The sequence below is a fragment of the Bombyx mori genome, chromosome 12, assembly GCF_030269925.1.
Source record: "Bombyx mori chromosome 12, ASM3026992v2".
Lineage (NCBI taxonomy): Eukaryota > Metazoa > Arthropoda > Insecta > Lepidoptera > Bombycidae > Bombyx > Bombyx mori.
The window spans coordinates 4,970,092-4,997,919 of NC_085118.1; the positions used below are offsets into that span (position 1 = coordinate 4,970,092).

The 27,828-nt window shown below is 36.3% G+C and overlaps 1 protein-coding gene and 3 long non-coding RNA genes across 4 annotated transcripts; 3 read left to right on the top strand and 1 right to left on the bottom strand.

Moving 5' to 3' along the window:
• Positions 1-4,298: 4,298 nt before the first annotated feature.
• LOC134199819 (uncharacterized) lies at positions 4,299-7,578 on the top strand. The gene is made up of 2 exons (XR_009974458.1): positions 4,299-4,499; positions 7,397-7,578. It is a non-coding gene; the product is annotated as an uncharacterized LOC134199819 (long non-coding RNA).
• Positions 6,529-27,099, bottom strand: LOC101738133 (progestin and adipoQ receptor family member 3). The gene is made up of 7 exons (XM_004929400.5): positions 26,741-27,099; positions 26,149-26,366; positions 24,134-24,290; positions 18,586-18,738; positions 10,089-10,277; positions 7,785-7,853; positions 6,529-7,538 (listed from the first exon to the last, which is right to left on the bottom strand). Exons 1-7 carry the CDS (start codon positions 26,810-26,812, stop codon positions 7,374-7,376), a joined length of 1,023 nt encoding a protein of 340 aa, XP_004929457.2. The 5' UTR covers positions 26,813-27,099; the 3' UTR covers positions 6,529-7,373.
• Positions 19,543-22,967, top strand: LOC134199821 (uncharacterized). Its single transcript, XR_009974460.1, has 2 exons — positions 19,543-19,862; positions 22,603-22,967. It is a non-coding gene; the product is annotated as an uncharacterized LOC134199821 (long non-coding RNA).
• Positions 24,306-26,718, top strand: LOC134199820 (uncharacterized). The gene is made up of 2 exons (XR_009974459.1): positions 24,306-25,410; positions 26,286-26,718. It is a non-coding gene; the product is annotated as an uncharacterized LOC134199820 (long non-coding RNA).
• Positions 27,100-27,828: the final 729 nt, after the last annotated feature.

Below are 27,828 nucleotides of genomic sequence, written 5' to 3' on the forward strand. Positions count from 1 at the left end.
AATAATTTGCAAACGAAAGTAGATTTTAAAGTTTTATTCGCATCGTTTCGTAACTAGTATAATTAGCGTAATTACTGGTGGTGGGACCTCTTGTGTGTCCGCACGGGTAGGTACAACCAACCTGCCTATATCTGCCGTGAAGCAGTAATGCGTTTCGGTTAGAAGGGTGGGGCAGTCGTTGTGACTATACTTGAGGCCTTGGCACTTATATCTCAAGGTGGGTGGCACATTTACGTTGTAGATGTCTATGGGCTCCAGTAACCACTTAACACCAGGCGGGCTGTGAGCTTGTCCACCCATCTAAGCAATAAAAAAAAAACAGTTCTTGACTTGCATAATATTTCAAATAATCTTAATTGAATGTTGCCAAAGTAAAATATCGTCGACAAGTCATAACGATATAACCAGATCGTTCTCATGAAAGGCCGGACCGGGTCGAAACCAGGAGCGCAGTAAACCTCGCTGCCCATACATCAGCAGTTCCATTCTAATGGTAATTCGGGATATACGCGCGCCCGCCGATATTGTGCCCGTCCCTTCTGCCATAACAAATGTTTATTTTATACACAACGCCACTAACAATAGTGCGCAAATACCTAAGCACCGTAAATGGTGGTGCGATGCGATTTAGATGATAATGCTCGACCAGAAATAATAATGGTGGGCGTCGGTGATTTCCCTGTGTGTTGATTCTGTATTGTGGCCGGAATACGTACACATATTGTTTTTATGAATTGGTTATAGTGCATTTCTATTATGTTTGAAGAGACGAATTTTTTTTGGAGGCTATTATTCTGAACATACTTTTTTTTACGGTAATTTCATTTCAACCCAGTTGATCTCAAATTAATGCTCTTCATTTCATTTCATTTGATTTCACTCCATATTTACTGGTGGTAGGACCTCTCTTACTGGCGGTAGGACCTCTCTTACTGGTGGTAGGACCTCTTGTGAGTCCGAACGGGTAGGTACCACCGCCTTGCCTATTTCTGCCGTGAAACAGTAATGCGTTTCGGTTTGAAGGGTAGGGCAGCCGTTGTAACAATACTGAGACCTTAGAACTTATATTTCAAGGTGGGTGGCGCATTTACGTTGTAGATGTCTATGGGCTCCAGTAACCACTTAACATCAGGTGTGCATCAGGTGTGCAACTAATCAATAAAAAAAAAAATTGACATTTTTCATACAAATAAGAATCTATAATAAAATAAGATATGACTTGAAGGTCTTAGTTACCAGGTCATAAAATCCTTTAAAAAAAAATCGCTACATCGTCTTTTGTTTACATCTCGAAAGCTAAATGAAACGAATGGACCCTAAAATTTTCCTAATACCTACATTTGCGTATGCCAAACGAAGATAACGTCGTAGAAACGTTTATGTTTTATGCATGTTCCTCAGGTAGAGTACGTGCCTCCCACGAGTTTAATTTGATATTATTTAAAGACGTTGTTGGTCGAAGCCACCGGTGTCTGACAGCCCTAACTCTCATGCATATTCATGTACAGCGTGATTAATCATTACGCCGGCTTCTACCTCCCTTTATGCCTGAAATATAAAATAGCTATAACACACGCATCTACTCAACCTTTGTTTATTATGTGTACAGTGTAGGGTAATATAACGCCAACGGAGATGTTCAAATTATGAATTATTCGCGAAAACCAGGCGAAGAAAATTAGTTATTATGGGCGTATGAAGTAATTTGTTATGGTAATACCTACTGGGAACCAAGAATTATGATGTAAATTATCTTTAAGGCAAATACTAACGAAATAGGCAGCTATCCATAAATTGTTGATTTTTTTTTTTCATTTCAATTCGCGACTCCACCCACAGATTAAAAAACGCGTGCCCTCATTTTTAATTTGCAAAAAGTTTTAATGGCAATTTTTTTTTTGTCGAAATAATAAAAAAAAGTTGTATTTGCATATAGAATTCATTGGCTTTGCGTTCATAAAGCCTGCATCTGCCGATGGGCGTCCACACAGCGACGCATGTCGGTTTTATGCTAATTATTGCGATTTAACGACGATTACTTAATGTTATTGTGCATTTCACGCAATTAACACGTGTTCGAATTCAGCCAAAAAGTAATTTTGTCTCTTTCGATATCTTTTTTCTTTTTCAAAATGTTTGTCAATGAAATAACATCAAACTATGCTCATTTGACAGAATAATACTCGTATTAAGTAATAAGATAAGAATAAAACCGTTTGTCGTAATCATGCCTTCCAATTCTTTTTACTTTAACATTTTTACATTATGTTTAAGTAGTAGTTTTCTGCCGTGAAGCAGTAATGCGGTTTGAAGGGTGGGGCAGCCGTCGTAACTATACTTGAGACCTTAGAACTTGTATCTCAAGGTGGGTGGCGCATTTACGTTGTGGATGTCTATGGGCTCCAGTAACCACTTAACACCAGGTGGGCTGTGAGCTCGTCCACCCATCTAAGCAATAAATAAAAAAAAGTAGGCAAATATAATCCACACACTAAACACTCACTACATATTATATTACATTGAATTATTACCAAGATTGCTATAAATAAAGTGTGGTGGACTACACTTTTAAATTAGAGTTATGCTATTTAAAAATGCACACCGCTCATTTTCTTTGATTTCACTGACTGCTAACTATGCCTATAATAATTCACTTTATTTATGTATTAGACGTATAAATATTTTCTCTTTTGTTTTGTTATTAACATTACGAAGCAAAAAAAACTGAGTATTTCCAAAGAAATCGACAACACTCGCACGAATAAGTAATAATAAATAACTACTAAATAAAGATTTCAATGTCATAAAACACAGTCATTACATTCATATCACAGTCCGTCTTCAAGTTAATGCTGTGGCGACATATTCATCAATCTACTTTTATCTCTCATTCTTTCCAGGCTTACTACTACCACCACTCCAGCCCATATTTGGAATCTTCTGTATATCTGGTGGTAGAGCGTGATGTGAGTTCACGCGGTTCGTTAACATTGTTTCTGCGGAACCTATATAATTATAGTACTACTGAACTATTCGACCATCATCTCAAGTGAGGTCTCTAAGTAGGCCTGTTTATGTACCATACCCGATCCTGTGGACCGAATGGTAAACAGTCGACGTCGCCCTAAACACGTCATTACGGATCCTCCCGATCCATGAACGGTGCTTTTAGGTACCTCAAGCATCGGTCACCGTACTCGCCGAACCCGCTGCTTGCGACGAAGGGCTCGACGAGTCAATTAACCCATAGACACAGCCCACTGAGTTTCTCGCAGGATCTTCTTAGTGGGTCGCGTTTCCGATCAGGTTGTAATTCGGTGCGAAGCACTGCTCTTGCTAAGGCCAGTGCTAGCAACACTCCCGGTTTGAGCCCACCTACACGTCAAGGCGAAGCTGAAATAGCCTCTCAAGGCTATCAGCATAGGTAGAAAAAATAAAAGTTTACGTATTGTAGTAAATGCATGGTATGCCTTTGAGCCAGGCCGTTAACTTGTCTATTCAAATCTCACAACATCGACCAGAAAGTATAAATACAGCTTCGTACATTATATGTATATTTCGCACACACCCACCCTAATCAATCCAGTGTAGAGGAAAAAGATCAGCTACCGATAACCGTTTTATCAGTCAAAGGGCGCAAAACGGTAGTGACAAGAGGCAATCGCGGCAATGCCGTACGCGTCGACGTCAATCGAGGGCCAATCCGTCACTCCTGGCATTCCTGGCTGGCCCCGCGCGCGCCCCAAGCCGACCACTCCCATGAGACACGGCACGTGGCAAGCAAACGCGTGCACTACGATTAGCATTGTTCACTAACTTGAGTAATTTGTTACCCCTGTTTTTCTTTTCACGTCATTCTTTGATATTTTTTTCATGTCATCATATTATAAAGTACCTACTTAGCAGCCTAACGATTGCTAACTTCAAACTTAACTATTAGTCTAAAAAAATAATAGTATACAATTTTGTAATAAATTTTGCTACATTATCCATGTTTTACAAAGAGTTCTTTTTTTTATTGCCCTTGTAGGCAGACTAGCATACGGGCCACCTGATGGTGAGTGGTTACCATCGCCCATGGACTTCAGCAATGCCAGGGGCAGAGCCAAGCCGCTGCCTAATGAGAGTTTATGAGAGAAAAGAGTTTATGAGAAAATATTAAAAAAATAACCTTTAGGCGTTTTTAAGCAAATCATTTACGGAAAAAAGCAACTGAAAATTAAACAAGAGAAACAGATTGTTTGCTGTAAGTATATATGTACCTGAAAAGTCCAATTACATTATTTTCCGGCAGGTTGAGCCAACACGAGGCCCCAATCATCGGTGCAGGGAAAATATTGGTCGTTTATCTTTTATTTTCAATTGCCGGCGCCTCGGGTTGTCGTCGTGCGAACGGATAGGCGCTGACAGAATTCATTTGTGCAACTAAAAGGATACAAATACGCGCTGATATGTGAAATTACAGTTTTGATTGAGTTTTACTTCAAATTTGGGCGTGTGTAAGTTGGAATATTTTTTATGATTTAATTTGTATTGGTGTTGGCTAAATATTATAAAGAACTTAGCGTGCGTATTATTCACAGCTTTTTAAAAATTGTTTACGAGTAAGGAAAAAAAACATTACTAAATTACAGCTACAAGATTCTGTACCTATGCAAAAAGTTTCCATCAAAATAGTAATTACTAACTTTCAATTATGATGCTGTTAAAAATGCCAAAAATACATTTTCATTTTTAATACGCTTTTATTAGCTTCAGACTTATGTATGTTTGTAACGGAATCTTTGAACATGATTTTGACCCCCTTCAAAACATCGGTTTAACTCGAAATTTAGTATACTTATTTGTACGTAGCTTAAGAAATATTAAATAATACATTAATAGTACATTAATAGCACAAATATTCAACATTATAACGTGGGGAAAGGCTATGTGGTTTAAGCGACATTTCGCTTAATAGGTACCTGAGCGATATTTTTCTTTATAATTATAGGTACGTTTTATTTGGTATTAGCATCAACAGTTCGATGTTTTTAATTGAACTTAAATTAATTTGAGGTACACCATTCAAATAGCTGAAGAAGTTTTTTGTTATGATTTTTTTCCACATATTAAACTTTTAATTGACCTTTCTGTAAAGTTGCAAAAATGTCGCTCAAACCAAATAGGTTAGCCTTTCACCCGTCGTTATGCTGTCTGTTATATTAGATCTGTCAAATAATTCTTTTTAAGAAAAATCTAATAGGTATCGCAAGTATTAATATTAGTATTAACTTTGCTCTTATGTACAAAACCTTTCTGGAATGAAGAGAATAAAAAATTTTAAATTCTATTCTCAGCTAGAGAACAACAAAGGTGTTTGAATTTAAAGTTCCGCCAATTTGTTCTCACTTCATTTTGGGCAGGGCACATTGCTCGTAGAACGGATGGCCGCTGGGACCGAGAAGTTATTGAGTGGCGACCGCGTACCGGAAGACGTAGCGTGGGTATACCTCCCACAAGATGGACCGCCGATCTATTGAGATTCGCGGGGATCCGCTGGACGCAGGCAGTATAGGACCGGTCTTTGTGGCGAGGCTTGGGGGAAGTTTATGTCCAGCCGTGGACGTTGGTGGGCTGATGGCATAGAATAAAAATTAGGAATACTTAGGGTAACTACTAATTCGACATGATAATGAATATTTGAAAATTGTTATTAAAATACCACAGAATGATTAAACACAAATGCGTTCAGTCACCAGTCTCAAGGTCTTTTGGTATTTAAGATACACGAATGATTGTGTACATGATAGAGAATAATCGTAAAAGCTCTACAAATCATCTTGCATTGCAATAAAACATTATCAACAAAAAACTGTTTTGAACGGGCAACGCCATCTGTTTGCAATAGTTGATATTAAGTTCAGTACTGACATCTAGTAGGGAGAAGAACGCCATTTTCGTCATGATAAAAACTTCGTATGATCTTCTATTCGCCCATAGATGGTAGTATCACAAAAAAAATACTAATAGGTAATTAAATCGAAACCGATGCGAAACGAACCTTGACCTACTAACTAATTATTATAATTCATAAAAAGTTTAACTATAAGCGTTGCCCACTAATAAATCTACATTTTATCATAGTTTCTAATCTCTTCGTAGAAATACTGAAATTTATTAATGTATCATATTTTAATAGATAATACGAGTTTTTTGTGTTACATTATTAATTTTTATTCGTTTTTTTTTAATTAAAATTAGTTATTATTATTCGACTTAGAATTCCTTTATTCTTTACATGTGCTAGATAGGCGAATTAGCTCTTGGGCTACCTGATAATCAGTTGCAACTCAGCTTAGAACACGAGTTCGAAGTTTCATTATATTTGTTTAACACATCCTTTAAACTGCCCTTCCTCGAGGAAGACATTTGTGAGCAAGTGTTAGGTTCGTCTTCCCTTGTAAAAATTGGTGCATGAAGGGTTTGCGCCTTCTCCTTTAATCCACGAGGTATTCTAAGGTGTCGGTAAGAAAAATAAATGAAAAATTGTGTCTTAATTTCGTACTTCTTTATTATCACCATACCCCACCAAGTGTATAAACGTATAAAATTCAAAACATTCATAAATTTCATATTTGAACAGCATCATAAATAAATTAACAAAAAACAAAACAAAAAAAACAAACAGAAATTGAGACGAGAAACACATAATCACAGTCATAGTTCAATGATCTTTTTTTGTTATAAAAGTATCATTTCTTGAGCAAAATTTAGTCTAAGAAAAAACTTCTATACGGTAACATTCAATAATAATTATCATAATAATTATATTGAGGCAAATTCATTTCTATTTAAGTACTTTTCCGTTAGGACCACATGTACATTTAAGTATAATAAATAAATTTTATTTGGTGAATTGTTTGAGACATCCACATGTTAAAATATTAGCTGCCTTACGAAAATACATTTAACTATTATATTTCAGCAGTTTCTTCGGTTTTGGAAAGTTTGTACATAATATAATTAAAACTACTTTAATAGACTTAATATTGGGTAACAATATTATACATTTTTTATTTATTTGACGGTAGTTTTCATGTTATTCAAATGTAGACAAATAAAATAACTCCTTAGTCGTTTCTAAATCTTATTGTATAATATATTTGAGTCGTCCGTGACCAGGTTAGCTATAAAGTGTTCGAAATGGAAACAATGAGCGTGAGGTTAAAACGTAAAGTAGTTTTAATTACATTACAAATTACCTTGTATTTTTTTTTCGAATCAACAAAACCCGTTGATTCTTGAGACATTGAAAATACATAATTTTAAGAGCACTTCAGGTAGCTAGCTTAATACAGATATTTTTATTTACTAACATTATCTTAGCTAATTTAAAATATTCTCATTGTGTTAGCACAGCCGTGGTTCATTCTGTATTGGACGTACATCATGCCGGAGTTGTGCCAGTAATACAGAGCGCCCAGCACTAGCACGTGCCACCACTGATGCGAGTGACCTATGTAATCCACCTTGCCAGGAAACCAGCGCTCTGGAATCTGTAAAATATAAATGAATTAAAAACAAAAAAATACAAAATTTCGTCTTTTTTTTTAATATGTCAACCCTGCCAACTAAGGCAGTTGGCAGGGTTGTCACATGAGGAAGTCGAATACAAAAAAATATATATATTATAACTGTACAATTTTATTACGAGAACATTTGCTCTGTTTTGTAATAGTAGTATTTAAGTGTATATGTATCTACGTAAAGTTAATTGTATTCAAAATGTTTATCAGACAAACCTTGAAGGCGTAAATTGCGAAAGCGGTCCCACTGATAATGTACATTCCTATCACACGGGGGAAGAACATCTGAAAATAACAATGTTTACATCAAGTTATTTACGTTTTATAATATATACTAAACTGATCTACAGTAAAAAGAATAAAAAGTCATTCCGTAGGTTTCGTCTAGCTTAGCCAGCTTTAAAAAAGGTGGAAGTTCATGTTTATGGTACTTTTTTACGTTGTCAGTAAAAAAACAATAAGTATAAAATGATGGAACGCACGTGGATTATTCACAAAGACGACCGGTTCCGAGTTTATATATGAGTCGACTATTATCAAAGCCGGCAATCTGACTTTTGGACAATGATTGGTAAATCAGAAAAACGAATTATTGACTTTGTATTCCATTGGCAGTCACAAAACTCTTCGGAACGACATCTTAGATAAATAACAGGTGAAGTATTAACCTTTATTTAATGCAGGTTTTGAACCGTATTCTTTGAAGGAGACGATTATATTCAAATCAATCTGTATTGACATATCAATAAAATTTTTTTGTCCAAATGCACAGATTGCCACCTTTGATAATAGACGACTCATATAACATTCATGACTCTAGGTCACGTAGTGAGTATCATTATTTCCTAAAAAATTTGCATTTATTTTAATAATTTACGCGACCTTGCTCATCGAAAATGCGCAACGCCATACGATACAAAAAAATGTTTTTAATCAGATTTTTTCTTGCGGCTTGGCTCTGCCCCTGGCATTGTTGAAGTCCATGGGCGACGGTAACCACTCACCATCAGGTGGCCGTAAGCTCGTCTACCTACAAGCCTTCTTCTTCTTCTTCTTTGTCGCTTCCTCATTACTGAGGGTCGTGACCACCTTGGTCCAGTTTTTGCACTAGCTTTCTCGAAGCCTACAATGTCCAAAAAAAAGTTAAAAAAAAACACTGTAGCCCCTGTATTATTCAATTTTGAAAAACTGAAGGCACGTACCTACGTACCGGTCGATTATCATAGGAAATACTGAACTCCACATTTTGAGACTTAATCCAAGGTGCACTACACTTTTATTTTTTATTTTCAAATACGAATAAAGCACAGCCCTATGTTCTAGAATTCTTTGAAATCTGACAATTCGGATAAATCAATCAGATTTCAAAGCTTTAAAATAATGAAATATATTAAAAATAGAATGAAATTAGGACATATTATGAATCAGCACGCCTAGGTACCAACTGCCTCTTTCTATCCGAGGCCTAGTGTATTCTACTCTTCAAAGTAGGACAGCTATTATCCATGTTCCTAATTACATGAACGCAATGGATTCTCGAGGAGTTGCCCGTAGAGTTCATCCGTACTATCTGGAACTGCCGCGTTCATCAACAACGCGTTTCCATTAGCATCTAGCCCTGGAATGAACTCCCCTCCGCGGTGTTTCCAGATCACTATGACATGTCCTTTTTCAAGAGTGAGTGCTCTCGGCAATAGATAGGGACTTTTTTTTTATCGCTGAGATGGGTGGACGAGCTCACAGCCCACCTGGTGTTAAGTGGTTACTGGAGCCCATAGACATCTACAACGTAAATGCGCCACCCACCTTGAGATATAAGTTCTAAGGTCTCAAGTTTAGTTACAACGGCTGCCCCACCCTTCAAGCCGAAACGCATTACTGCTTGACGGCAGAAATAGGCAGGGTGGTGGTACCTACTCGTGCGGACTCACAAGAGGTCCTACCACCAGACTTGGCTGTGCCCTTAAAGCACTACGCATCCTCGGGCTGTGTGGGCGTGTGTGCTCACAGTGAGCATTCATCAGAGCATGTATCGTTCGGAACGCACGCTTGAATGTACCGTTGTAAGCTTAAGGTTGATGCATGCGTGACGAAACCATTCCCGACGCACGTCTCGCGATTTCTGTACGTGGCTTAACATTAAAAATCAGCGACGATGACGACACGTGAGTCGTACGCTCATCTTAGCGCCGCGCCGATCCCCCGGCAATGACTTTGTGCGAAACCCATAAAGCGCCTCCTATTTTTACAAATCTTCATTATCTTTTTTTCAACGTTTCAACGTAGGTATTTTTTTTATTTTTATTTTTACTTAATTTATTGCCTAAAAGCACCGTTAATGGATCGGGAGGATCCGTAATGACGTGTTTTGGGCGACGTCGACTGTTTACCAATCGGTCTACAGGATCGGGTATGTAGTTTCCAGCGGCCACGACAAGAGGGTTCTCATGTCGTGCCGCCTTCTCAATCAGCGCTGCCTATGACCGTACTAACTAATTAGGTACGGTTGCTGCTACTGACCTGAACCATAGGGTTGTCGAAGCCTCCCATTGCGTAGGTCCAATGGAGGGTCGGTAGGACTCCGTACGCCGCCCACCCGATGAAAACGCACATTTTGACTAAATAAGGAACATTGAAACGTGGCATTTGAAGGGCCATCGCTATAATGAAGATCAATGTTACTGAAGTCATGTAGAACGCTCTTAGTTCCTGTAAGAAAAGAAAAGAATAACAATTATCTCTTTGTATCTGTAACCTTTATTAGTCTGATGTGTTTTATATGATACTAGCGACCCGCTCTCGCTTCGCTTCGGAAACTGTAATTTATTATTGATTTCTCCACTATTTAATGGATGTTATTATACATATAAACCTTCCTCTTCAATCACTCTATCTATTAAAAAAAACCGCATCAAAATCCGTTGCGTAGTTTTAAAGATTTAAGCATATATAAGGATATAGGGACAGAGAAAGCAACTTTGTTTTATACTATGTAGTGATTATGAGTAATTCAAAAAATAATTAAGATTTTACGCTATAATGTAATCGCATTATGACATACATAAATGTATGTCAATGGGTTTCTGTAACCACATAATCCAAGGATGCACACACATAGCGCATTAAAAATAATTAAATATAGTTTGAAAAAAAAAACACTGTTGTAAAGAAAATAAAAATAATCATATTTTTATCCTGACGTCCTGCATTAAGCCAAAGTGAATTTATTGTAAATTTATTGTATTTAAATCGATCTTTGAGACGTTTTACTGGTGGTAGGACCTCTTGTGAGTCTGCAAGGGTAGGTAGCACCACCCCGCCTATTTCTGCCGTGAAGTAGTAATCCGTTTCGGTTTGAAGGGTGGGGCAGCCGTTTTAACTATACTGAGACCTTAGAACTTATATCTCAAGGTGGCGCATTTACTTTGTAGATGTCTATCCGCTCCAGTCACCACTTAACACCAGGTGTGCCATGATCTCATCCACTCAATCATGCAATAAAGAAAAAAAAATCCGGATTTGGACCGCAATGTGGACACGTCACTGATTATATACGAGCATAACTAATAGGCCACGAATCTTTTGATTTTTTCTCTATTTTATAATGTTCCGAAGCGAATATGTATTCGCTCCGTTAAATATTAAATAAAGCAATTATGTTAATTTAAAAAGTATCTCTGGCTTGGAACTAAATAAAGTACGCACTGCAAAATCAAAGTTAAAGTGTGGAGTTCTTGTATACAAATAACTACGAATAAATAAATAAAATATTAAGAAGCAAAGTAACGCATCCAAGGAATAAAAAAAAACAAAAAAAAGTGTGATTTCAAGTGTGACGTGAATTTTCAAGTAAATCGAACTTCTTGAAGTTGATGAAAATTATCATTTTATAATTCGTTACATAGATCGACGGATACAGAAGAAGCAAATGAATGCATTTAAGCTCTACGAGTGTTACCATCTATTTTCGGGTATGAATATTAATTTCACTGAGATATTCAACTTAGCGCTAACAGAATTAATTTAATGTATTAAATTAACATAGTTAAAATAAATGACGTTAAATTTATAATTCGAACGTTTTTTTTATTAGTCATGCATTGTATTAAAACAGTGTCTTATAACTCAACTCTATTCTATAATATTTTAAATTTTCATGAAAGTATGTATAATGCTTTTTTTTGTTACATCAATTTTACTGTCCCCCAAATTGTCCCAGCGCGGGGGCTTTAAATGTAATCGTTTTCTCGGACGTAAGCTTTAAAAACAACATGAAGTTAGAATATTTTATTTGAATTGTAATAAGACTTGTGGAGCATTAGGGTCGACCACGGTGAGCGCAGAAGGTCAGCGTGTATTCTGCACAAACAATTTCGAAACTCGTAAGAATGCGTGAATGTGACGTTTCATTGAATTATTTGGGTGTGAACCGACTTAATGATTTGATTTGTTTCAATGTTGATCAGCAGACATGAGCGAAGCACTGCCCTTACCAGGGCTAGTGTTAGCAAACTCGACAGACTGAGCCTAGCTCGCCTACACGTTCGGTAAAGGTAGTATTAGGTACTTAGTATTAATACTAAATATTAGAGGTACTTAGTATTAGTAATAAGTATTAGAGATTACAGGCATAGATAGGGGAAAAAACGGATGGCCCAAGTGAAGTAGCCACCGATAAATATTGCATTGATGCCACCATCTCTATTATCTCAATGTTATTGGCTTGTATTAGAGATAGAGAGAGAGAGAGAGAGAGAGAGAGAGAGAGAGAGAGAGAGAGAGAGAGAGAAAGAGAGAGAGAATACACTTTATTGCACACCAAAATACAATTCACATTCAAAAACAGTCAAAAAGCAGATAGATTTGTACAATAGGTGGTCTTATTGCTAAAAGCGATCTCTTCCAGACAACCGTTTAATTTAGAGAAATTCTACAAAATATAAAAATACAGCAAGTATGTAGCTGTGTACTATTGACCATACATTATTATATAATAGAAAAAATACATATAATACATATATAAATACATTACTTGAAAAAAAAACAAAAAAACACGTGTTCGCTAACAGTTTACTAGAATTTATATTTCGTGTTTTAGCTATTGGCATCGAAGTACGGATCCGTAGTATGTACCCTCCTAAAATTCTAATGCCATGCAATCCTCGATTTGACATTCCACACGCATCGGCACATCACTACGTTACCCGTTTGTCAATTGATCGTGACATTGACCTAAGACATCGTTGTGCAGTTACAAAACATTATAGTAACATGCCTTCTGTGACTTGGACACTACGTTGAATTCGAATAGCGTATTATCCGATAACGAATTATTTAAACAAGTTCATTTTTATATTAGCATCGAAATTATATTTACACACAACTCTAGTGCATAATCTCATCCTCAACCCCACTTTCCACCTGGTCTTGTATGCCCTACCCCTAGAGTGTGTGGCGTTTAAGTACGCACCTTTTTATGATGCGTAAGCCGGAACGCACGAGATGTGGGAAAAATAATATAGTCTGTGACACGGGACCTTTTTACCGCCGAAAATTTAAAACGTAAAAATAATTTATAATGTGTTTAATAACTAATGTAATATAATAACCTAGAATTGTTTATGCCGTTACATCAATAAAATTTATATTGTTTTAACTTTGGTGTTAATTACATAAAACACGACTTTACGGCGAAATAAAGAAGGGACTCTATACGAACTCCCTCAAGTGTACATAAAAACCGGAGGCGCGGAGGGAGAGCAGTCCTCGCCCGCTGTGACAGAGCACGGAAACAGTGCGAGGCGGAGCGGCTGAGGCTGGTCGCTGTAGACGACCAACAAGCTGAAGCTGCGGAGCGGAGCACGAGTGTCCGTGCTTCGGCACGCAAGGGCGGAAGGGCTGCTCTTCCCGCAACGCCGGAGATAAGGCGGATTCAAACTTAAGCTCAAAAATCAGCAAACAATCAGAAAACCAAAAGATAGGCTTCTATATAAAAACATAAAGATTGCTTTTTATCGACTTTTTAATAGAATTTTTGCTGCGGTGGCGTTAATACGTAAGTACCTAAACGACAAAGGAAAGATCTAGGCTAAGCGGGATTGCATTCTGTGGATAGGTTCATGTAAGCAAACACCATTCCCGCATAGGTCAGAATGGGGTGTACACAAGATTTATAAGGTATAACCTTATGAAGGAAGAGTTTAATACGCTTGCAAACCATGGACCAGAATGTGTGTGATACAATATTTTATAGCATTTCTTCAATTGCATGATAACTACCGCTACAATTTTATTTAGAGTACACTGAATGACGGATCTTTGACTAACAATAACAACAACAGCTATGATTAAAACAATGTTACCGTATTTTATTAACATTTACAATGTTAATGCACGCTGTCAAATTTTGATCATAATAATTCACTTCACATTATCACAAATCATTTTACTAGAGAAGAAACCCCACTGAGTTTCTCGCTGGATCTTCTCAGTGGGTCGCGTTTCCGATCCGGTGGTAGATTCTGCAAAGCACTGCTCTTGCTAGGGTCAGTGTTAGCAATTCTCCGGTTGAGCCCCGTGAGCTCACCTACAAACGTTAGGGTGAAGCTGAAATAACCTCTCAAGGCTATCAACATAGGTAGGAAAAAAAAAAGAAGAAAACCTGAAAATTTAATTTTTGCCCCATATCGAATGCAGCTTATTTTTTATTGCTAAGATGGGTCGACGAGCTCACGGCCCACCTGGTGCTAAGTGGTTACCGAAGCTCATACACATCTACAACGTAAATACCGCCACTCACTTTGTGATAGGACTTCTAAGGTCTCAATTTTAACAGTACAAAGGCTGCCCCGCCCTTCAAACCGAAACGCATTGCTGCTTCACGACAGGGATATTAATGCTCGTTTTATGAGAGAAATAAAAAACAGTTTCTATTCCACTAAAACATTTAGAAAAATTGATATATTAAAGTAAGCACGAACAGTTGTTCAAACAAATGTTACTACTATATACATCTCCTCGTATTCACTATTTAAGAATTTTACGACACAAAATTCTATTGTTGTATCACGGCAATTGATTATGAAATCAATTTGTTTGTACAAGCGTAAACGTAAATATGTGATCTTGGGATATTTTATTATTTTAAGATCGAATTTTATGTTTCCTTAAACGTACAAAATTACAAAAAAGTGTTTCGTTAGGAATTCAATGCGCAATTTACAAGAATATTTTACCAAAGCATCAATTGTGATAGTTCGGGACTGATTTCGATGTTTTTTTTAATGTCACTAACATCCTGTAGGTATAAGGTTTGTAGAATGAAAAAAAAATAACACCGCTAGAACTATTAAATGTTTGCGATTTTTTAAGATGTTCTCATATAACGTTAAGATCTACCTTTCGAGTATTTATTGTAACTCTAGTGGTCCCCCGGTAGTCGAAATTAGAGTTTAATTAATTAAAATTACAAGTTTTTACATTATAATGATTCTATTGTCAATACTTCTATAATCACGGATTTCGCCAAGAATACACTTTAGACAAATATTATTAAAGACAAACAATATTTAATTTATTCTCAATTTGACCGCAGACTTTAAACAATAAGAAAAGTTTGACAATACAAATAGTTTGCATGCGTGTGTGTCAAATCCATGGTAGTGTATGTAATGTTTTTATTATGGATTTAATGTATTTATTTTGCATAATTTAAAAAAATATTAATATTCTGCACTCCTTCTCTATATTCTCTTTAAGCGTGGGAAATTTCATACTCCTCCGTCCGCGCAATTTTCGTAAAAAGGGATACAAAGTTTTTGCTTCACGTATTAATATATAGATATATTAAATACGTAAAGCAAAAAATCTATAATTCAAGTACCGTAAGTTGTTAGCAGTGAATTGCACATTATAATGATAGAAACGGCTAACACTTAGACCGACTTCCTATTTTACCGTTGTCGTCACCCGAACGTAGTACCCACACGTTTTTAAAGCAATCAGTGTAACATTCACAGAGACTGCGACCACTCAAGGCTAGAGAAAGTCTTTTATGAAACCCGTACTCGACTGTTGAGATGCGAGATGGTTATTAGACAGGCGTGAAAAACACTGCTTTCTCTTTCAAATAAACAACAAGCAATGAATGACTCGGCCCTATTTGAATTCAGTAGTTACACGTGAATGTAAAATGAAATCTTATTTCATTTCTAATAATAATTATAGGCAAGCCTTCCCATAACATTGGAAATTCTACAACACGATAACGAGATTTTTGTTTAAAATTATTTAGAATATTACATTACGCACTATCAATATATGCGAATGACCGAAATTATACTGCTTACTTTTTATCTATTCTAATATTATAAAGAGGAATGATTTGTTTGTTTGTTCGTATTGAATAGGCTCCGAAACTACTGAACCGAATTGAAAAATCATTTCTCTGTTTGGAAGCTACACTATTCTCAAGTAACATAGACTATAATGTAGGGATCCTTACTAAAACTCCAATAATGTAACCCAAGGTGTAAAAAATTTATCTAAAATATTGTTTACATCGCGTCGCTTGCCCTGCGAAAACTATTGATGATAGAATAAAATAATGTACTACGATTATGTACAACACATTATTATTTACAAAAAGTGTCGCGACAGCATATGTCTAACAATTATAGTTATGCCGCAATAAGTGTTAATTTATTTAAAAAAAAAATAAAACAACGTCAAATATCGTTGAAATTTTTGTTAAAGAGCCGAGCGGAGCCAGAGCGGGCAACTTGTGTATAATAAATAGGTAAAAAAGAGCGAAGTTACGAAATCATTCAATTGTCATCGGACCTTGATGTGTGTGCAAACTTACAATTGGATATCTTCAATATGCTGAAAATTACGTTGATAGATTCCATTATATAGATAGAAGAAAGAAAATTGGTGGTAAGCCGAGGTAAAAACTGTCTTGTTTATACACAGGGTGTTACAAAATACCCCGTATAAAAATTTTCAACCCTAGTAAGCTGTATGTCAGGGAACCAGATTATTTAACAGAAAGGCCTACGTACCTATTTTACCTAATAATTGTTTATTTTAATAGTTTTTCTATTTTTCATTCATAAATGTTTGCTACCCACAATACAAGGATGTCAATAAACTCAAGTATTGTCTTCAAAAAATATTCCGACGTGTGAGGTTGTTTTGAGCAAGGCGGAGAGCACACTTTGAGCCGTTTCCGTAATTTGACGTTTATTATGAAAAAGCAAGTGTTCGTTTAAGTTATTTCGTTAGATTAGGTCTTTTAAAATTTTTGTCGTTCCGCGAATTAGGTAGAAATATAAGTACACTCTGCGTAGTTTACTCTTTAATTTTATGGTAATAGGGTTTAGGGAATGCTGAACAACGAAAGGAAGATCTTCCACCGAGCGGGTGATATTGCTCGGTAGACCGACGGTCCGAATGTTGTTGCTCGGAACTTTTTTTTTTTTTTTTTATTGCCTTTGTAGGCAGACGGGCATACGGCCCACCTGATGGTGAGTGGTTACCGTCGCCCATGGACTTCAGCAATGCCAGGGGCAGAGCCAAGCCGCTGCCTACCGCTTAATACTCTCCATAAGCCTCGTTTGAAGAAGGACATGTCATAGCGTTCGGGAAACACCGTGGAGGGGAGCTCATTCCATAGCCGGATGGTACGTGGCAAAAAAGATCTCTGGAAACGCACTGTGGATGACCGCAGTGGCTCCAGGTAGTATGGATGAACTCTACTCCGGTGGCGGGCGGTGCGATGGTAAAAACGAGATGCTGGTATCATCTCGAACAATTCCTCAGAGCACTCCCCATGGAACATACGGTACAAAATACAGAGGGAACCGAACTTGTATATATGCGAGCTTCTCTTGAAAATGTCGTAAGCGTGATTCAGGCATCTGTCAAATATCTTGTGTTCTGTGATGGCTACTCCCCACAAGGGTCTGCACATCAATAATTTTTTTTTATTTGATAGGGGTATGTTATACAGCGTTACTACGGTTCTTAAATATTATGTGAATGGACTCGTTATAAGGCCCCATTTAACCTCCTTTCGGATTTACGGGTAGTTTTGTAATACCCTGTATATGTGTATACATAATTTCTTGAAGAGCAACTTAATCTATTGATACCTTGACGTCTACTACAACGGTACTTAGAAACTTTCAAAACAGGAAACTTTCTTGTTATCTATAAATGTTGACCTTTATCTGCAGTGAAGGGGATACTTTTCATACGGGAAACAATAGTCTGTAAAAATTCTACAACTGCCAGAAGAGTACAGATGATGTAGTGAGTAAATATGTCTTACGAACGGGAACGCTTTGGTATATAATAATATTATGTATATAGCTATATATCGAGGAGTGAAAAACTATTTGGTTTAATCGAAATTTTTGCAACTTTACAGAAGAGCCAATTAAAGTTTATAATTTGGGAAAAATATCGTGACAAAAAAAACATCTTCAGCTATTTTAATGGAGTAAACATAATAGAAGTTCAATTAAAAACATCGAATTGTTTAATAAATACCAAATAAAATGGACCTTTAACTACAAAGATAAATATCGCTTAAACCAAATAGCGTTGCATCCTTCAATATATATGAGTAGATATCTTTAATGCGGAATTTCGGTAATTGCTTCCGCATAAAATCCGTATACTTCTCAGCTTTTTTTTATTCTTTTTATTGCTTAGATGGGTGGACGAGCTCACAGCCCACCTAGTGTTAAGTGGTTACTGGAGCCCATAGACATCTACAACGTAAATGCGCCACCCACCTTGAGATATAAGTTCTAAGGTCTCAAGTATAGTTACAACGGCTGCCCCACCCTTCAAAACCGAAACGCATTACTGCTTCACGGCAGAAATAGGCAGGGTGGTGGTACCTACCCGCGCGGACTCACAAGAGGTCCTGTCCTACCACCAGTAACAAAATCGATCAGCTCGATCCAACAGACGATTGCTATACAGACAATAGATTATAATTACTTACGTAATGACACCAGAAAGCGTAATAAACGCCCGATGTGTATATGGCGAGCAACGAAAGCGCGATCCCGAATAAGTCGTACATCAAAAACGTGTTGTAATCGTTCTCGGACCGACAGGAAAACGTGTGGTACAGAGCCGATAGGGCCATGCATATCTGTAAAAAAAATCATATTATCAAATAATTATAAATTACCTCCCGCACTCTTACGAGCTCTTTAAATCATAATCTATACATATAAAAAAAATTGGAGTGTCTGTTTGTAATATTGAAATAACCGCTTTTACTACATGCATATGAATATATATATGGTACATACACCAATATAACATTTTTTACAATTTTTGTCTGTGTTTGTCTGTCTGTCTGTTGTTCCGGTTAATCTCTGGAACGGCTGGATCGATTTTGACGAGACTTTCACTGATAGGTAGCTGATGATATAAGGAGTAACTTAGTCTATTTTTTTAGACTAGCTTCGCCCCGCGGCGTCACCCGCGGTAGACAATAACCGCGGGTAACATCGCGGGACTCAACTATCAATAATAAAATTTAATGTTTCCGAAGGGAAGCGAGGGCGGGTCGCTAATACATAATAAGTACTTTGATCACAACAATCCAATCACGTTACAAGTACTTGCAAAAAAAATTGAACTGATATTTTTTTATTGGTTGTGCGTATGTATAATTTTCTCACATAACATAAACGGTAGGATGAGGTGTAGTAGTTTCATCATCATTGTTTTCAACAAATAACATTCAAGAGTTGCTTCGGGATCGCATGAAGTGGGATTTTTTTTTGTTTAAAAAAACAACAATGGTAACAGCAAAACCAAGAGATCTTTTCTTTTCTTTGAGAAATATTTTCCAGCAAATTAAAGATGCGCAAGAGTGGAAGAGCGAGTGCTATGTAAATTTTAAATTTGAACGTGTTGATTAGAATATTAAAAGGTAAATTTATAGTAAAGGAGTCTAACGATATCTAAACTACGTTGTAATTTTAAACTATGCATTCAATTTCATTATTTCTATATGAATAAGTAATTGTTGTTAGATCATATTATAATCTAATCTTATCTCAAGCAAATGATTATTTTATAATTTCAACGCAAAAAATTATCATTGCCATAGTTCACATGTTTGCGGATATTTATAGGAAGTTAACGTAAGCAAATTAAGCTGAGCCTTGGAAAATGGGAGCTTACCGCGAATCGACCTTGCTTAATGATATAATGGGCCTTAATTAAATCGTCACCTACGTCATTATCATCACTTTAAACATGGTAAGAAAACGCTTGTAACGTAATTCTTTTTGACAATCCATTTGGGTTTACTGGAACGCCTTTAACGGTGCTTTTAGGTACCACAAGCACCGGTCACCGTCCTCGTCGAAACCGTCGCTTGCGACGAAGGACTCGACGAGCGAATTAACCCACAGACACAGCCCACTGAGTTTGTCGCCGGATCTTCTCAGTGGGTCGCGTTTTCGATCCGGTGGTAGATTCTGCGAAGCACTGCCCTTGCTAGGGCCAGTGTTAGCAACACCGATTTGAGCCCCGTGAGCTCATCTACACGTTAGGACGAAGCTAATATAGCCTCTCAAGACTATCAGCATAGGAGTCAAGGGTCTTCTTATGTGTCCTCGTCCTAAGCTCATTCGTACGCGGCCATCCGATCATGCTTGGTGGTCAATACTGTAGGGATAATTCAAGCGGCTGGCTCATAATTCGACCAGCTTGTGAACTGTCGAGATTGTTGATTGGCCAGTCCTCAGGAACAGAGTGAAATGCTACCAACGACGTCTCCCTTGCTGATAGCGCAGAACTGAGCAGACAGTGGAGTGCAATCAGTGTGGGTGCGACTTGCGACTTGCAATCGTGTCACAGCGGAGCACGCGGTATCCTCGATCGTACCCTCCCCGAATTTTGGTCCACTAATTGCTTCGGGCCCTGTCTGTTTGTCAGTTTAGGAATAGGCTATAGAGATCGAAGAAGACAACGTGTAAGCTGCTCTACCCACGTTTTACTAACGTCAACTAGGTGACTATACTTATCGACCCGCGTGGGGTTCTGGCCCAGTGGGGTATGCCGGGGATGTAAGTTGGCGGTGTTATCTAGGCTTCAGATCGCGTGCTAATCGATCAGAATTTTTTTTCCTACCTAAGCTGGTAGCCTTGAGAGGCTATTCCAGCGTAACCTTAACTAGTAGGTGAGCTCACGGGGCTCAAACCTGACGACGTTGCTAACACGAACCCTAGCCAGAGCCATGCTTCGCAGAATCTACCACCGGATCGGAAATGCGACCCACTGAGAAGATCCGGCGAGAAACTCAGTGGGCTGTGTCTGAGGGTTAATTTACTCGTCGAGCCCTTCGTCGCAAGCAACGGGTTCGACGAGAACGGTGATCGGTGCTTGAAGTACCTAAAAGCACCGTTAGTGGATCGGGAGGATCCGAAATCACGTGTTTTGGGCGACGTCGACTGCTTTCCATTCTTTCCGCAGGATCGGGAATGTAGTTACCGGCGGCCACGATGAGAGGGTTCTCGTGTCGTGCCGCTTTATCGAAGTGGAGATCAGATTCGTCTGTTCAACGTAGCGTAGGGATCGTGACGGGGATAGATGTACACCGCGTGAAACTCGTCACTAATGCCCGCCCTGCCTCTGTTGAGTTGTATTACTCGACGCTGGGATGTGGACTTTTAAGCCACATCTACCGCGCCTAACGCGTAAGATAGTCCAGCCATGTTTTCTGACCCACAAAATTACATACCTTCCTATTGATCTATTTCTTCAATCTTATAATATTACGATAATATTAACTCAGACAGCAGCAAATGGAATAGAGTAGAGCGAAAACAGTAAATCAAACAAATACCCTAAAAGAGAAAAGTGTAAAAATCAACACAGGCCGGCGAAAAATGTTAAGAAAGTGCAAAATAATTACTTCAAACTAACTGTCAGCGTTACTAACCTATTGAAACGATTTCTTTATGTCCACTAAAAAAAAAACTACACAACATTTATTACGTAAAACGACACGGAATCCTAGTTGAATATTTGACACGAATACAAGTAATTTCGTTGGTAAGAGTTCAATGGGCGACTCACGTGCAATTAAAATATCGCACGATCAACGCCGAACATATTTCAATGAAGAATTTGTAATTATAGTAGTCATTAGTCAAACAAGGTAATAAGGATTGGTAGCGGGTGACCTATTTGTTTTTATATCATAAGACCGCCTTTATGACTCGATTTCATCGTAAGCATTTATAAAAACAATGCTTATGTAGGTGCTCGTATTGATTCCATAATTCATGTTTACTTTAAAAGAAATGTACAATTATGCAGAGTCACTCATACAACTTCATACTATCCGAGTCAAGGCTGTACGACGTGAATGGCTGTATTTTCTACATCAGTTCATTTAAGGACTTCTAAAGAGTACTGGTCAGATCGCGTATATACTAAGTACTATTGGTACATTCGGAAAAATGTTTTCGTGTACGCTTGTTAGATTCCTTTTTTTTTAAAACCGAAAATGAAAACATTCGATTATTATTCTTAAAAACAAATGACGACCGAAATGATTTCGAGGAAGTGGGTGTTGAATTATGAACTTTGTAAGAGAACATAATTGCGATGCGAATTAAAGTTAGCAATGAAAGATGGTTGTCGAGAAATTATGCGAATGCTATATATGTACATACTATACCTATTGAGAACGGGCTATTCCCGTTATTATCAAATACCGCCCGAAATCCGATAGAGAATACAAATCAAAATTGAATAGTCATTAAATTTAATAAAACAACACAGAACCGGAATCGCTCCTAATGGCGTCAAGTTAGGAAGACGTACATTATATTTTATCATTTCATTCTAAATAACATTGTAGAAAACTCTCGAATCTAAAGCCGAAGAAAGTGATCTTAAGTACAATTACAAAAGTCAAACACTGTTAGTTTTGTTGGCGTTGCTGTTGAGATTATTTTTTTTTGTAGTTTAATACTTTCACTGACAGGAGATCAGAAAGCAGGTCGAACATCCGAGAGGCGGACTTTCGAGGCGGCCGCCAATGGTGTAGTGCTTATATTTCGCAACGAGAAACGTCATGTCATGGCTGTATGCATCGCGGTTTACGTAACAAGTGCGAATAGCTACATGAAGACTCCGTGATACAAACTATTTTGTTTTTATTAAATTGTATTATCTGTGCATTTTACGTAAGAAAAAAATATATATCATTTAAAAAAATAACCAACGGACGTGTTTTGTTAGACTCTTGTCTTGAGGGTTGTTTAAAGTAGTCACTTAATTTCGTATCACTCAAAGAAATTGTGTGATATCAAATGATATTGGCCTTCTCTTTTAAAGCAAAAAAATAAATGTAAAATTATCAAATATCTTATCACGAGTCATATCCGTAGTTAATTAATTTACTAAGCAACAAAGTATAGTTTAATAATTTCGTTACACATCAAGAATAATTTAGAATTAGCTTTATTGCACACCATGGTAAATTATAACAAGAACATAATATGTAATCATAAGGCATTTTCTGCAGTTATGATAAAGCTATCAGTTACGTCAATCAAGTTTTTTTAATTATATATGTTTTATGTGCAAAATAATATTTATTTAAAGAATCTAGAATGACCGCAAAATCATTATTCATTAATTCATAATTTAAATTTTATGTGTAATCCAAAAATCACTATAATGCCTCATTCAAAATTTAGTCGACAATTCCGCTTCATAAATTTAAATCCATTAAATGATAATGTAATAAGTCAATCTTCCTCGATATTTGCTATAGATTAATGAAATTTAACATTATATCTTCTACGTTTATTAGGTTTATGATAAGACTACTCTGAGAGCCTAAATAAATCTGGCACGTATAGCAAACCATTTTCTTAAATCAACACGTTTCCAAGCTGACTTTCAGACTAGACGGAAGTGTTTTTCATAACATTAATACTTATGGCTAACGTTACTTTACGTTGTTTAGATAGTACTAAAAACTCTTACAAACACAAACAATTTTTTCATTAACTAGCGACGCGCCCTTGCTTCGCTTCGGGAACTGTAATTTATTATTGATTATGAAAATAAGATGGCAGATTTTTTTCCTACTTACTTGACACTTATCGTTATTTTTTGGTGATTCACACTATATCTTTATAAATTATAGCCTATATGTTATCCTTTTTTTTTATTCTCTACCTATGCTAATAGCCTTGAGAGGCTATTTCAGCTTCTCCTTAACGTGTAGGTGAGCTCACGGAGCTCAAACCGGGAGTGTTGCTAACACTGGCCCTAGCAAGAGCAGTGCTTCGCAGGATCTACCACCGGATCGGAAAGGCGACTCACTGAGAAGATCCGGCGAGAAACTCCGTAGTTTAATTCTGATGTGTCGCTATATTATTGTAAAGTTTCATCTAAATCCATTCAGTAGTTTTTGCGTGAAAGAGTACCAAACATACATCCATACATTCTTACAAGCTTTCGCGTTTATAATATTAGTAGGATAAAACTATTCTTTAACTTACCATGAAACACGAGAACAATACCCCGGCAACAATCTTGTCGGTGACCGTGGCGTGTATGTTTATGATAACTAAATCGTTAATCGTCAGGAAGAATAACAAAAAGAAACCGAATATGTGCGTCCATATATTCATTGTTTCGTTTGTCCACCAGAACACGCTAAAACAAAAATCGAATGGTAAACAAGTGAGCGGTTTTCCGGATCCTTTATAAACTTACATAGGCATATTACATTTCTTTGGTCTGCGTTTGTCTAATAAACTAGGAATACGTTAAAAAAGAACACTTAATTGTTATTAAATAAATGAAAAAAGGCATTATTTGGCCCTATTATTTTTACTCGACATAATTCAAACTGTAAATCGGAATTAACTTCCGCCCGTTACAGAATAAGTCGGCACTATTTTCATTGCGTATGCCTCTTGTGTGCGAAGGGTGCATTTGCTACAATTCGCTTGCCGCCCGGTGTTTTTATGAGTGGTCTCGTGTGGTAAACAAAATTAAATGTTGATTACTAATTTCCTTTTTTACTTCTTCTATATCTATACTTACATATAAATCTACAGTGGTTTTTACGGATGTTCCGTTATAACTACTGAACCATGCATCTGATTGACTTGAAACTTGGCATCCATGTAGAAAATACATGTACTTAATGGATAGGCTAATATTTATATGAGTGTTGGACTTCCTACACCAGTTGTGGGGGCGTTAATGATGAGATTCTTTGTGGGGGTGAGAAATAATAATGTTAAATTTAAATGCCCAGCGAAGCGGACGGGTACAGCTAGTCGGCTTATAAGATGGGCGGATATATATCTATATGATATATAGCTTCGTACATATAATGATTACTTACTAAACTAAATTGAGAAATTTACGAAACGAATTTTAGATCGATAATATAATTTTAATTTTATCTAACTATTGTTTAAAAAAATTTGTCACATCACTGTCAAGAATTTTTCGAACTACCGTCACTAGACACAGATGGGATCGATGCCTTGAATTGCTCTTTAGTATTAGGAACACAAGCTGGGTTTTGGAAAACCATAATGATTTTATCATTAACATAATATGTATTATAATATATCTCACTGTGTGGTTTTAGTAGACATTTGCACTGGTCAAATATGCACACTGTTACTTATAGCTAATAATTATTTCAATCAAGTACTGTTTCATTATATAATTTTTCTGAGTTACTTGAAAAGGTAATTCTTAAACAACTAGACAAAACAATACGACCGTGCCAGGTGGCAAGGGTGTTTAAAGTAAGGTGAGTGTTGTGAGATTTCCACCCTGTTGAACTATGAGACTCAATCAAAAAATCATGGGCAATTTAGACAGACTAAAATCACACAGGTTGGTGAGGGATGAATATATGGTTTACTAAAATTATAAGTACTACAATAATAGAACTAGTGTTTGTAAATTATACTTTCATGAAATTGTTGCCAATATTTTAGCTAATATTAGCCTTAGACCTGTAACTATGTAATAGAATCAAGGGAAATTTTTAATTGATTCAAAGTTGCAAACACTTAAATAAATAAGTAGTGCCCTTTCTCTTGTTGTTATTGTGTTTTCGTAACTTAAATAAATTAATTTCTCTTTGAAACTCAAATACACGAAAATACTAAAATAAAATCAATCATACATTGTGATGCAAACATCTACATCACATAAAATTCACTCCACATCTAATGTGTCCCATATATAAAGAGACTTTTGTTAAGAGTATAATGGTCTGAGTATAAAAGTTTGATGGCCCTCTCAATATATGAAACCTAAAGTATTTTCTTAAGTTGTGCGAGTCCTAGACAAATATAAAGCTGCCTTTACTGAACACTTATATATATAATTTTTGCTTAGTTTTTGGAGTTACAGCAGTATTATTTGTATATTGTACTATTAAACATAAATATAAAAACATAAAAGTTTAGTGTTAAGTAATTAAATTTTAATCATGATTTACTATTGTTAAATGTCTACTGTGATTATTGTATGTACAAACCTTTCCCAACAAAGTTTAGTTGGTAACATTTTTCTGTATCCATCCCTTATGAATGGATTATGCTGTAAATACACAGGTGCCTGTTCATATTTTAGAAGTTCTCTGTAGTTCATATACTCTTCATCTTCTTTCGTCAGGTTATTGTTGTCTTCCAATTTTTTGCCTCGTCGGAGCAGTGTATTCCTCTGACAGAACTCTGGACAACAATCATCTTCAACCTTTGAAGAAAAATCAAACTGAATATTTTGAAATGGACACCTTTTTTAAAATTTTATTTTATTTAAAATTATCTTTCATTTTTGTTAAATTGGTCACAGTTATTGAGATTGCTCTATAGCATAAATGCTAAGAGATTACGTGAATAAAATCTATATAGATTGGTGCCTTGAAGTCAAGATTAAACGGATTGTATTTTTTAATTGTAGTTGTAGCACATTACTGTTCAGTATTCGAGCCTTTTTACTAAAATTGTTTCACAATTAACAGTTACATTTGTAAATGAAAAAAAAAACCATCATTCCGTCATTACACGGTATATAGTTGAAATAAATATATTTTTCAAAATGTTAAGGACAATTTTAGTTAAACTTACTTTTTCAATAGACATAAATTGCACTGTTTCTGTTTGGCACTCACTAACTTTTTTGGTCATTGTTAGGGTCATTATTTATTCACTTTTCTTTAATCGCTTTTAGTGCTAAATGAATAAATAATCACAAAATATTTGTGAGACTCATACCACTCTTATTCTAATTTCTTGATAAATATTAAGCACTTTATTGGAGATTTTAAATTTTAATTTATTCTAAAAAAATACATCATTCCCTACTCACAATCCTTTCACAACTGAATCACAGATTAATAAATTAGTAACTGCGTACAAATAGCATAGATAATATACTATAACTGAATTTTATGTGTTTGACAGTGATGCCAACTGTTCAAAAATTTACTCTACACCAATTTATTTACAGCCCGATTATATCCTTTTTTTTTCAGTGTGGCAATCGACTTCTTAGGACGCTTAATTGCCAGCGTCAAGCTTATAAAATCTTGAACTATTATTTTTTTATTCTTTCTCTAGACGGACAAGCTTACGATCCATCTATTCCTAATGGTAATCGACATAGATTCGCCCGATAAGCTCCAATAACTATTTGATCGGTTGATTTTGCTCTTAAGTTGGTTACGACCAGTTCAGAGTATAATCGCGAGATAGATCAATTCCTTTAAGTTTTTTTACTTGTATTTTAGCAAATCACCAAAGTGTCTATTTATCAGTGATGGAAAACTATCAATCTACCATTTTTCAGTGACCTCTCTTACGTCTGTGTAGTGTTATACTCTATGTGGTAAACTTTCGAACTTACAGCTTATTAATAATGTATTACGTCTTTGTTTTTTCGTGTACTAGAATGATTAGTGTAATCGTGATTGATTTATGTCTATAGGGGTAGTTCAGAGTATAGAGCTCATAAATTGAATCCTGGGTGTTAGGAAGGTGTTCCGAAGCTAGGTAATAGACAAAGAACTTATATTTTTAAATATGTACTATCCAACTCTGGAATGAACCGAAATAATAGCAGAAAATAAAAAAGTGCCATAAAAATAAAAATATTTTTCTTTTAGTAATGCTCAAATTCTTATCAACGAAGCTGATACGTACATATTATGTCTAAC